Source organism: Homalodisca vitripennis, chromosome 3 (assembly GCF_021130785.1).
Source record: "Homalodisca vitripennis isolate AUS2020 chromosome 3, UT_GWSS_2.1, whole genome shotgun sequence".
Classification (NCBI taxonomy): Eukaryota; Metazoa; Arthropoda; class Insecta; order Hemiptera; family Cicadellidae; genus Homalodisca; species Homalodisca vitripennis.
The window spans coordinates 202,945,275-202,958,028 of record NC_060209.1 but is presented as its reverse complement, the minus strand read 5'-3'; the positions used below and the strand labels follow the sequence as shown (position 1 = coordinate 202,958,028).

The 12,754-nt window shown below is 38.4% G+C and overlaps 1 protein-coding gene across 5 annotated transcripts; it reads left to right on the top strand.

Moving 5' to 3' along the window:
* Nucleotides 1-203: 203 nt before the first annotated feature.
* LOC124358039 (guanylate cyclase soluble subunit alpha-1-like) lies at nucleotides 204-10,463 on the top strand. 5 transcript variants are annotated; one of them, XM_046810309.1, is made up of 2 exons: nucleotides 204-354; nucleotides 9,475-10,463. In XM_046810309.1, exons 1-2 carry the CDS (start codon nucleotides 254-256, stop codon nucleotides 9,659-9,661), a joined length of 288 nt encoding a protein of 95 aa, XP_046666265.1. In that variant the 5' UTR covers nucleotides 204-253; the 3' UTR covers nucleotides 9,662-10,463. The 5 variants fall into 5 exon arrangements, with proteins under 5 accessions (XP_046666265.1, XP_046666269.1, XP_046666267.1 ...); XM_046810313.1 differs by lacking the exon at nucleotides 204-354 and adding an exon at nucleotides 1,630-1,705; XM_046810311.1 differs by lacking the exon at nucleotides 204-354 and adding an exon at nucleotides 4,145-4,559.
* Nucleotides 10,464-12,754: the final 2,291 nt, after the last annotated feature.

The window sequence follows — 12,754 nt, the reverse complement described above, 5'->3', positions numbered from 1 at the left end:
TTTAAATATTGATTTTGAAACACTGCATATTAAATACACAGTTAAAAATAAATAATTTAAGAGCACAGTTTTAGGTTAAGAAATAAGGTTACAGATGATCTACAGATATACTAATAATAAGGTAAAAGTTTAATTTCCATCATATATATTAAAACACAACAATAAGCGTTGCAAATTAAAACGAAAATTTGTATTACAGATGCGGATAGGTTTACACACGGGGACAGTTCTAGCAGGAATAGTCGGTGTCAAGATGCCTAGGTACTGTCTGTTTGGCCATAACGTGACCATCGCTAATAAGATGGAGTCACACAGCGAGGAGATGCGGATTAACATCAGTCCCACCACGTACCAGTGAGTAGAGATATTCAGTAACCAAGTATTAAATATAGTCGGTGTCTAAATATCCAGGTACTGTCTGTTTGGCCATAACGTGACCATCGCTAATAAGATGGAGTCACACAGCGAGGAGATGCGGATTAACATCAGTCCCACCAAGTACCAGTGAGTAGAGATATTCAGTGACCAAATATTAAATATAGTCAGTGTCTAAATATCCAGGTATTGTCTGTTTGGTCATAACGTGACTATCGCTAATAAGATGGAGTCACTCAGCGAGGAGATGCGGATTAACATCAGTCCCACCACGTACCATTGAGTAGAGATATTCAGTGACCAAATATTAAATATAGTCAGTGTCTAAATATCCAGGTATTGTCTGTTTGGTCATAACGTGACTATCACTAATAAGATGGGAGTCACTCAGCGAGGAGATGCGGATTAACATCAGTCCCACCACGTACCATTAAGTAGAGATATTCAGTGACCAAATATTAAATATAATCAGTGTCTAAATATCCAGGTATTGTTTGTTTGGTCATAACGTGACTATCGCTAATAAGATGGAGTCACACAGCGAGGAGACGCGGATTAACATCAGTCCCACCACGTACCAGTGAGTAGAGATATTCAGTGACTAAGTATTAAATATACTCGGTGTCTAAACATCCAGGTATTGTCTGTTTGGTCATAACGTGACCATCGCTAATAAGTTGGAGCCACACAGCGAGGAGATGCGGATTAACATCAGTCCCACCACGTACCAGTGAGTAGAGATATTCAGTGACCAAGTATTAAATATAGTCGGTGTCTAAACATCCAGGTATTGTCTGTTTGGTCATAACGTGACCATCGCTAATAAGATGGAGTCACATAGCGAGGAGATGCGGATTAACATCAGTCCCACCACGTACCAGTGAGTAGAGATATTCAGTAACCAAGTATTAAATATAGTCGATATCTAAACATCCAGGTATTGTCTGTTTGGTCATAACGTGACCATCGCTAATAAGATGGAGTCACACAGCGAGGAGATGCGGATTAACATCAGTCCCACCACGTACCATTGAGTAGAGATATTCAGTGACCAAATATTAAATATAGTCAGTGTCTAAATATCCAGGTATTGTCTGTTTGGTCATAACGTGACTATCGCTAATAAGATGTAGTCACTCAGCGAGGAGATGCGGATTAACATCAGTCCCACCACGTACCAGTGAGTAGAGATATTCAGTGACCAAATATTAAATATAGTCGGTGTCTAAATATCCAGGTATTGTCTGTTTGGTCATAACGTGACTATCGCTAATAAGATGGAGTCACACAGCGAGGAGATGCGGATTAACATCAGTCCCACCACGTACCAGTGAGTAGAGATATTCAGTGACCAAGTATTAAATATAGTCGGTGTCTAAACATCCAGGTATTGTCTGTTTGGTCATAACGTGACCATCGCTAATAAGATGGAGTCACACAGCGAGGAGATGCGGATTAACATCAGTCCCACCACGTACCAGTGAGTAGAGATATTCAGTGACCAAATATTAAATATAGTCAGTGTCTAAATATCCAGGTATTGTCTGTTTGGTCATAACGTGACTATCGCTAATAAGATGGAGTCACTCAGCGATGAGATGCGGATTAACATCAGTCCCACCACGTACCATTGAGTAGAGATATTCAGTGACCAAATATTAAATATAGTCAGTGTCTAAATATCCAGGTATTGTCTGTTTGGTCATAACGTGACTATCGCTAATAAGATGGAGTCACTCAGCGAGGAGATGCGGATTAACATCAGTCCCACCACGTACCATTGAGTAGAGATATTCAGTGACCAAATATTAAATATAGTCAGTGTCTAAATATCCAGGTATTGTCTGTTTGGTCATAACGTGACTATCGCTAATAAGATGGAGTCACACAGCGAGGAGACGCGGATTAACATCAGTCCCACCACGTACCAGTGAGTAGAGATATTCAGCGACTAAGTATTAAATATAGTCAGTGTCTAAACATCCAGGTATTGTCTGTTTGGTCATAACGTGACCATCGCTAATAAGATGGAGCCACACAGCGAGGAGATGCGGATTAACATCAGTCCCACCACGTACCAGTGAGTAGAGATATTCAGTGACCAAGTATTAAATATAGTCGGTGTCTAAAACATCCAGGTATTGTCTGTTTGGTCATAACGTGACCATCGCTAATAAGATGGAGTCACACAGCGAGGAGATGCGGATTAACATCAGTCCCACCACGTACCATTGAGTAGAGATATTCAGTGACCAAATATTAAATATAGTCAGTGTCTAAATATCCAGGTATTGTCTGTTTTGGTCATAACGTGACTATCGCTAATAAGATGGAGTCACTCAGCGAGGAGATGCGGATTAACATCAGTCCCACCACGTACCAGTGAGTAGAGATATTCAGTGACTAAGTATTAAATATAGTCGGTGTCTAAACATCCAGGTATTGTCTGTTTGGTCATAACGTGACCATCGCTAATAAGATGGAGTCACACAGCGAGGAGATGCGGATTAACATCAGTTCCAACCACGTACCATTGAGTAGAGATATTCAGTGACCAAATATTAAATATAGTCAGTGTCTAAATATCCAGGTATTGTCTGTTTGGTCATAACGTGACTATCGCTAATAAGATGGAGTAACTCAGCGAGGAGATGCGGATTAACATCAGTCCCACCACGTACCATTGAGTAGAGATATTCAGTGACCAAATATTAAATATAGTCGGTGTCTAAATATCCAGGTATTGTCTGTTTGGTCATAACGTGACTATCGCTAATAAGATGGAGTCACTCAGCGAGGAGATGCGGATTAACATCAGTCCCACCACGTACCATTGAGTAGAGATATTCAGTGACCAAATATTAAATATAGTCAGTGTCTAAATATCCAGGTATTGTCTGTTTGGTCATAACGTGACTATCGCTAATAAGATGGAGTCACTCAGCGAGGAGATGCGGATTAACATCAGTCCCACCACGTACCATTGAGTAGAGATATTCAGTGACCAAATATTAAATATAGTCAGTGTCTAAATATCCAGGTATTGTCTGTTTGGTCATAACGTGACTATCGCTAATAAGATGGAGTCACTCAGCGAGGAGATGCGGATTAACATCAGTCCCACCACGTACCAGTGAGTAGAGATATTCAGTGACCAAATATTAAATATAGTCGGTGTCTAAACATCCAGGTATTGTCTGTTTGGTCATAACGTGACCATCGCTAATAAGATGGAGTCACACAGCGAGGAGATGCGGATTAACATCAGTCCCACCACGTACCAGTGAGTAGAGATATTCAGTGACCAAATATTAAATATAGTCAGTGTCTAAATATCCAGGTATTGTCTGTTTGGTCATAACGTGACCATCGCTAATAAGATGGAGTCACACAGCGAGGAGATGCGGATTAACATCAGTCCCACCACGTACCAGTGAGTAGAGATATTCAGTGACCAAATATTAAATATAGTCAGTGTCTAAATATCCAGGTATTGTCTGTTTGGTCATAACGTGACTATCGCTAATAAGATGGAGTCACTCAGCGAGGAGATGCGGATTAACATCAGTCCCACCACGTACCAGTGAGTAGAGATATTCAGTGACCAAATATTAAATATAGTCGGTGTCTAAATATCCAGGTATTGTCTGTTTGGTCATAACGTGACTATCGCTAATAAGATGGAGTCACACAGCGAGGAGATGCGGATTAACATCAGTCCCCACCACGTACCAGTGAGTAGAGATATTCAGTGACCAAGTATTAAATATAGTCGGTGTCTAAACATCCAGGTATTGTCTGTTTGGTCATAACGTGACCATCGCTAATAAGATGGAGTCACACAGCGAGGAGATGCGGATTAACATCAGTCCCACCACGTACCAGTGAGTAGAGATATTCAGTGACCAAGTATTAAATATAGTCGGTGTCTAAACATCCAGGTATTGTCTGTTTGGTCATAACGTGACCATCGCTAATAAGATGGAGTCACACAGCGAGGAGATGCGGATTAACATCAGTCCCACCACGTACCAGTGAGTAGAGATATTCAGTGACCAAGTATTAAATATAGTCGGTGTCTAAACATCCAGGTATTGTCTGTTTGGTCATAACGTGACCATCGCTAATAAGATGGAGTCACACAGCGAGGAGATGCGGATTAACATCAGTCCCACCACGTACCAGTGAGTAGAGATATTCAGTGACCAAATATTAAATATAGTCGGTGTCTAAATATCCAGGTATTGTCTGTTTGGTCATAACGTGACCATCGCTAATAAGATGGAGTCACACAGCGAGGAGATGCGGATTAACATCAGTCCCACCACGTACCAGTGAGTAGAGATATTCAGTGACCAAATATTAAATATAGTCGGTGTCTAAATATCCAGGTATTGTCTGTTTGGTCATAACGTGACCATCGCTAATAAGATGGAGTCACACAGCGAGGAGATGCGGATTAACATCAGTCCCACCACGTACCATTGAGTAGAGATATTCAGTGACCAAATATTAAATATAGTCAGTGTCTAAATATCCAGGTATTGTCTGTTTGGTCATAACGTGACTATCGCTAATAAGATGGAGTCACTCAGCGAGGAGATGCGGATTAACATCAGTCCCACCACGTACCATTGAGTAGAGATATTCAGTGACCAAATATTAAATATAGTCAGGTGTCTAAACATCCAGGTATTGTCTGTTTGGTCATAACGTGACCATCGCTAATAAGATGGAGTCACACAGCGAGGAGATGCGGATTAACATCAGTCCCACCACGTACCAGTGAGTAGAGATATTCAGTAACCAAGTATTAAATATAGTCGGTGTCTAAACATCCAGGTATTGTCTGTTTGGTCATAACGTGACCATCGCTAATAAGATGGAGTCACACAGCGAGGAGATGCGGATTAACATCAGTCCCACCACGTACCATTGAGTAGAGATATTCAGTGACCAAATATTAAATATAGTCGGTGTTTAAACATCCCGGTATTGTCTGTTTGGTCATAACGTGACTATCGCTAATAAGATGGAGTCACTCAGCGAGGAGATGCGGATTAACATCAGTCCCACCACGTACCAGTGAGTAGAGATATTCAGTGACCAAATATTAAATATAGTCAGTGTCTAAATATCCAGGTATTGTCTGTTTGGTCATAACGTGACTATCGCTAATAAGATGGAGTAACTCAGCGAGGAGATGCGGATTAACATCAGTCCCACCACGTACCATTGAGTAGAGATATTCAGTGACCAAATATTAAATATAGTCAGTGTCTAAATATCCAGGTATTGTCTGTTTGGTCATAACGTGACCATCGCTAATAAGATGGAGTCACACAGCGAGGAGATGCGGATTAACATCAGTCCCACCACGTACCATTGAGTAGAGGTATTCAGTGACCAAATATTAAATATAGTCGGTGTTTAAACATCCCGGTATTGTCTGTTTGGTCATAACGTGACTATCGCTAATAAGATGGAGTCACTCAGCGAGGAGATGCGGATTAACATCAGTCCCACCACGTACCAGTGAGTAGAGATATTCAGTGACCAAATATTAAATATAGTCAGTGTCAAAATATCCAGGTATTGTCTGTTTGGTCATAACGTGACTATCGCTAATAAGATGGAGTCACTCAGCGAGGAGATGCGGATTAACATCAGTCCCACCACGTACCATTGAGTAGAGATATTCTGTGACCAAATATTAAATATAGTCAGTGTCTAAACATCCAGGTATTGTCTGTTTGGTCATAACGTGACCATCGCTAATAAGATGGAGTCACATAGCGAGGAGATGCGGATTAACATCAGTCCCACCACGTACCAGTGAGTAGAGATATTCAGTAACCAAGTATTAAATATAGTCGGTGTGTTTAAACATCCCGGTATTGTCTGTTTGGTCATAACGTGACTTTCGCTAATAAGATGGAGTCACACAGCGAGGAGATGCGGATTAACATCAGTCCCACCACGTACCAGTGAGTAGAGATATTCAGTGACCAAGTATTAAATATAGTCGGTGTCTAAACATCCAGGTACTGCCTGTTTGGTCATAACGTGACCATCGCTAATAAGATGGAGTCACATAGCGAGGAGATGCGGATTATCATCAGTCCCACCACGTACCATTGAGTAGAGATTTTCAGTGACCAAATATTAAATATAGTCAGTGTCTACATATCCAGGTATTGTCTGTTTGGTCATAACGTGACTATCGCTAATAAGATGGAGTCACTCAGCGAGAAGATGCGGATTAACATCAGTCCCACCACGTACCAGTGAGTTGAGATATTCAGTGACCAAATACTAAATATAGTCGTGGTGTCTAAATATCCAGGTATTGTCTGTTTGGCCCAAATAAGATGGACACATATGCCTACTAATACGGTACTAGAAGTCGGGACATTTCTTACATCAAACGCCATAGCAAAATCTTTCTTTTAAACTCGTTTGAAGTTACTAGAAAATGAATCAAGATTAGAAAATAACTTGAAACAATCTTCTTCCTAGTTACAACTTTTTCTACTAAACAGGATATTTGTTATCTTGACGATGCAGCTGGAGCGAGTTGTATTACTCATTATAATGTAATACTTTCTACTAATTTATCATATTTAAACAAATTCGATAGGAGTCAAGATATTGACTTGATGGCCTTGTTTGATTATATTTTCTGTTTATTTAACATATTTTATTTAACAATGATGCATTGAGCGCTATGGTTATATACAGACTCATTCTAATTAATGCTGTTATTAATATCATTATTTGGTGCATTAGAATCTCATTCTACATTTCACTAATTATGAGTATATTTTGCAAAGACTACTGCAGTGCTGTATGAGTGGACTTTTGTGTGTTTTGAGAATGATATATACGAGTGCCGTAAAATAAATCTTATATACATTAAATTTAATTAAATTTGTTCGGCATTACACTCATTTGCAAAATTTTCAAAAAGTTCTAAACGACATTTTAGTTGGTAAATGACCAAGTTTAAAAATCTTCCTCCATGGGATTTTAAGATTATTTCTTGTACACGACAATGAAAGTGCATTTTCCCTTATTTCTTTTAATACAACTCTGTCATCAACAGTGATGGCCAATAAACGAAGTTCCCGAACATTTACCCTTCAAAAGTTAGTTAACAACTTCCCTCGGTAGTTCTAACCAGTCTTTAATAGGGACAAAGCAGAGTTTCCAGCCACCTTTCTCAAATTACGGAGTCAAATCGAGTGACGTAACGATTACAGTTACTCAAGAAGTGTAATTTAATTGTCTTAACAAACAAGTCTGTAATCTATTACACTCGTAAATAGAAAATAAATAACACGAATTACTCGTAATTGAAAAATAATGAAATCCAAGATTAAAGATGTTCGAGTATTCCACAATGCAAAATAAGATAGGCTAATCAGTTATAACTTTATAAATTCTTTTAGTAAAACTGTAATGGTTCTTAGAAAAACTTACCACGATATGTGTATATAAAATTATTATGGATAGATTAATAATAAAAAATTGTGTTTTGTTATGCAAACCGACAACGTACTGGTAATTTTAATTTTAAGTGTAATACCTGATTTCTATTAAAACCAAGCAGATTTACATATTTGGTAAAGTATTTTGTACGGCTTTGAGATAAAATGAGGTAAGGCACAACGAAGTAATATTCGGTGGAATTCTATAGAAAACAAGTTTTCCTCGGAAGTAGCCTCGTAAACAAGTTTTGGATGTTGGAAGCGAAGGCTGAATACGTCAGTTAGGGGAGGCAATAGCGGGGGAGGAAAGGTGACGTCAGCCTTATCATGAAAAGGTAAGGGGTAGCGTCCCGATTCAATAAATTTGACTCACAAACCCTACACCTTTATTGGATATTCCATCAAATCCAAAGTGCTCAATGTAACAACGAACCGTTTTATTGTCTCCATTGTAAATTACATTGTTGTCATTGTTACAAACAACGAGTCCACTAACCTGAAATTGTCTTCATCCATTTATAAGGATCACGACTCTCAAGAATCCTTAGAAACTTATAGCATAACGGCAAATAAAAAATGGAGTGAATACGAGTTCTACTATTCTAAAATTGCCGTCATCCTTTTATAAGAATTACGACTATCAACATTCATAGGACTAGTAGCATAACTTTAAACAACAAAAGATGGAGTGAAAACGAGTCCACTAACCTGAAAAGTTTCTGCATACATTGATAACTATCACTACTCTCAACATTCCTAGAAACTTATAGCATAACTTTAAAAAAACAATATATAAAGTTAGGACGAGTCCTCTAACCTTAAAATTTCTTTGGGTATTTATAAGGATAATGACTCTCAACATTCCTAGAAAATAATAGCATAACTTTAAACAACAAAAGATGGAGTGAAGACGAGTCCACTAACCTGAAACGGTCTTTGTCTATTTATAAGGATCACGACTCTCAACATTCCTAGAAAGTAGTAGCATAACTTTAAACAACAAAGTTATCAAAGTTACAAAGTTAGTTAGATGGTATGATTGCTGGTGTGGAACAATGCCTGGTATGCAAGTGGTATGGATTTCTGTGCACACCGTAATCATATCTCATAATATTAACATAATTTTCTATATTCGCCTAGTAGTAACCACTTAATTGTTTATTGTCATTACTTTACAGCTTAGGTTAGAGTCGGATGTGGTTTTGTTTTAGAGGAGAGCATTTTTGTCAGTTCGGAATGTTAAAGTGTCCGAGATTATTATGTCAAATTATCCATTATGCGATATTCTAATGTCGTATCTAGTACATAAATATCTTATGTGATATTTAGTATAGTTTATGCTGTAAGTAGGTTCATTTTAGAATTTAATCCCAATGACGAGTATTTTAATACATAAATAACATTTATTTGACCCTTTTCAATGCTATATAGTCGCATGACAATACAATATTTTATCTTTTGACGTATGTTGTTTTCCATTTAGTGATTGAGATGCCTATTCTTGTTTAGACAAAAGGAATTGCATGTAACCTTAATATAACATGTGGTTTCCAAGAAGAAACTATATCAGATTGTACCAAAACCATCTAAAATCATGTTTTTTCGACAGATGCCTGAAGGACATCCCAGGATTCGAGTTCGAAGCACGCCCTAAGGAATGCCTGCCGGCGGAGTTCCCCCAGGATACCGAAGGCACCTGTTACTTCCTGAACCGCTACCTGCATCCTTCACTACCGGAAGGACGATGTGTTGAGGACCACGTGGCCGCTGGAATGGCAGCAGTTTCCGGCCAGTAGAAATCTCCTTCTCTGGGCCACTAGGAGCGTTCTTCAGTGGATACCATCACATTATATATGCATATAGATGTTCTAAATATGACGGTCTCTGGCAGCTTGAGACAAAATATCTTCCGAAGACATGTGATTATGCTCTATCATAAATGTCTTAGACCACTTGCCCTGACCGTATCTCTAGTGTAATGTTCTGTCTGGAGACTACTTCTGACAGACACTCCAGGATACAGAAGGCCCTGTAAATGTTAACTGGGAGTATTTTCATAACCTACCTACCTGATGGATGGCCCTCAGATTGAGATGCCATTGCAAACAAGAACGTGTTATGAATTGTATAAATTTATTTTTCTTAGAAATGGAAGCGATAATTCTACTGCCGCTTGGAATTCCTATATTTTCGTATTGGTTTGTGTATTATTTTAAATGATGTGCTTCAGCCTGAAAAAATATTTATAGAAGCACTACTGAAACAAACCGTAATGGAATAGAAAGTTGAAACATTCACTAATTAGTACATTAGATGAAAACATTATTGGTACATGTTCCCCACTACATTTAAGTTATGGAATGTGTGGAGAACGACGTAAATTTTAAAATGCAAACGTAATACTATGCAACTGTTTTCAACCGCAAATATGCAAACGAACTATAGAGTACGGATAATATATTCTAAATCATAATTGAGAGACATAATCATAATGGTTATGTATATATTTTTATAAGAATCACGCCAAACGTCTTATAAGTAAAATTTTTGCATCACTCAAATACATGATAATACAATTCTATAGACGACGCAAAGTAACCTAGTTGAATTAAAGACAGAAGGGTATTGGGACGAGCTCGACCGAAGACAGCCGAACTGCCTCACGAAGGCTCGCCCTACCGCTCCACCAATCACAGCCGAGCACTTTCCTTTTCGACGGAGGCAGCGTTGTCACGTCTCCTCTGTTGTAGCTGTCATCCGGTAGGTAGCAGCTGGGTGATGCGCAGTAGCAAACCGTGCTTCATTACGTTATTGGTTGTTGGTTATGTATGTTTGTTTCGTGTGTGTTATTGCGCTTCTGTTTGTTCGTGGCCAAGTGTGTTTAAAACAGTCTTTTTCAAGACTAAACCTTATTTGAAAGACAAGTGTACGCACTTACTTCCTAGTTTTACATTTTTTGTGACAGACATTATTTAATTACTGTCAATTCCGTACCATGTCTCAGTGCACTGAAACAGTGATAAAAAAACGCGGTAGGCCCGCACTCGCGTGATAAGTGTGCCTTACACCAAGGTTGGAGAAAAAGGCGTTCCATTGCGAGGCCAATCACGTGAGTTGGTTTGTCGAGTGAGAGACTACTTCCAGCGAGAGAAAGTCAACAAAGGACCGATACTTCCGGTAGAAAAAGTTATCGAAAGAACTGCTGCGGCTTTGGAGATAGGAAAAAATACAGTTGTGAGAATTGGAAAGGAGAAAATACAAAGTGTGAACAGAGTGGTTTGAAACTGAACACTCCCGATAAGAAATATTCGAGGTTTAAGCCTGTTACGGAGCTAGACGCCTTTCAAAAAGATGCCATCCGCCGCCATGTCTACGGATTCTTCGTAAGAAGAGAGTATCCCACAGTAAGGAAGCTACAAGTAAGTCTTGCAGAAGCAGATCTTTTTCGTGGAAGCAAATCATCTGTTGCCATTTATATTGAAGAGATTGGGTTTCAAACACAAGAAATTTGGCAGCCGTAAAATATTAATGGAAAGAGGAGACATCATTGCTTGGAGGTGCAGATTTCTTAGAGAAATAAAAGATTTAAATTTTGAGGAAATAGTTTGGCTTGATGAAACTTGGGTAAATTCTGGGCATTGTAAACAAATTGGATGGACTGATGATTCTGTTGAAGGTACATTTCCTGTTCCCGTTGGAAAAGGGGGGAGGATAATTGTTTTGCATGCTGGCTGCTCTGCTGGATTTATTCCTAACTGTGCATTACTTTTTACATCAAAGAAAACCAAACGAGTATCATGAAGAGATGAACCACAAAGTATTTTCTAAATGGTTTCAAGATGCTTTACTTCCAAAACCTAACGAGGCCCTCGCTCATTGTAATGGACAATGCAAAGTACCACTCAAAAGTAGTTGACAAACCACCTAACAGCAGTTCTAGAAAGGATGAAAATAATAGAGTGGTTAAATAATCATGAATACAGTATGAAAAGCCGATGTTAAAAGCCGAATTGTTAGAACTTGTTCAAAGAAACAAACCTCAGACAAAATATGAAGTCGACGAAATTGCAAAGAAACATGGTCACCGAAGTACTTCGTCTTGCCACCATACCACTGTCACTTTAATCCTATAGAATTAATCTGGGCTCAAGTTAAAGGAATATGTTGCAAGAAGCAACAGGAAATTTAACATAAGTGAAATATTACAGTTGACGAAAGAGGGGTTGGAACGTGTCACAGAGTCTGATTGGAAGAAGGTAGTAGACCACACGAAGAATATAATCCTAGATGCTTGGAAAAAATGAAGGGTTGATGGAAGACTCCGTTGAGCAGATGGTAATAAACATCGGCAATGACAGCTCTAGTGAAGAGGATTCGGACAGTGACAGCAGCGACAATGAAGAGGAAGAACGGCAGTAACGTGAGTGGTATTTTCCCTCTCTCTCCGGTGGCAGAAAGAGTGTTGGACTTTCGATGAACTGTAAAAAAGCCGTATTGATTGATAGTTTGCAATGATTGGTAAAATATTACACTTTACTTGTTACTAATAAAATTTGTTAAATGCATTTTAATGGCATTACTTATTTCTTGGTTAAACTGTGCAGCAAAGTCAGTTGGCTTTTTGTATATGTACTGTTTAGTATTTAATTTACTCAGAAATAAAAGTAATTTCCAAAGAGGTTTTTAACCGATTATAAAATGGGCGCTATTGAAAAATAAATGAAAAAATTATAAGATTAAATAAAAATAATCGACTCACTAAATCTTACATTTTGTAAATAAATCCACGTTTTCTATATACCAAATTGATTTCCAAAATTGAATGATAAGAAAAAATTAAAAAAAAAAACATCCTTCATCACAAATATGTGGTTAAAGTAGTAACGTTT

Excerpts from the sequence above, each read along its gene's own strand:
- LOC124358039 (XM_046810309.1), top strand. The coding sequence starts at position 254 with ATGCCTAGGTACTGTCTGTTTGGCCATAACGTGACCATCGCTAATAAG. Across the intron at positions 355-9,474 it reads ATCAGTCCCACCACGTACCA|ATGCCTGAAGGACATCCCAG; the intron begins GTGAGTAGAGAT and ends TTTTTTCGACAG.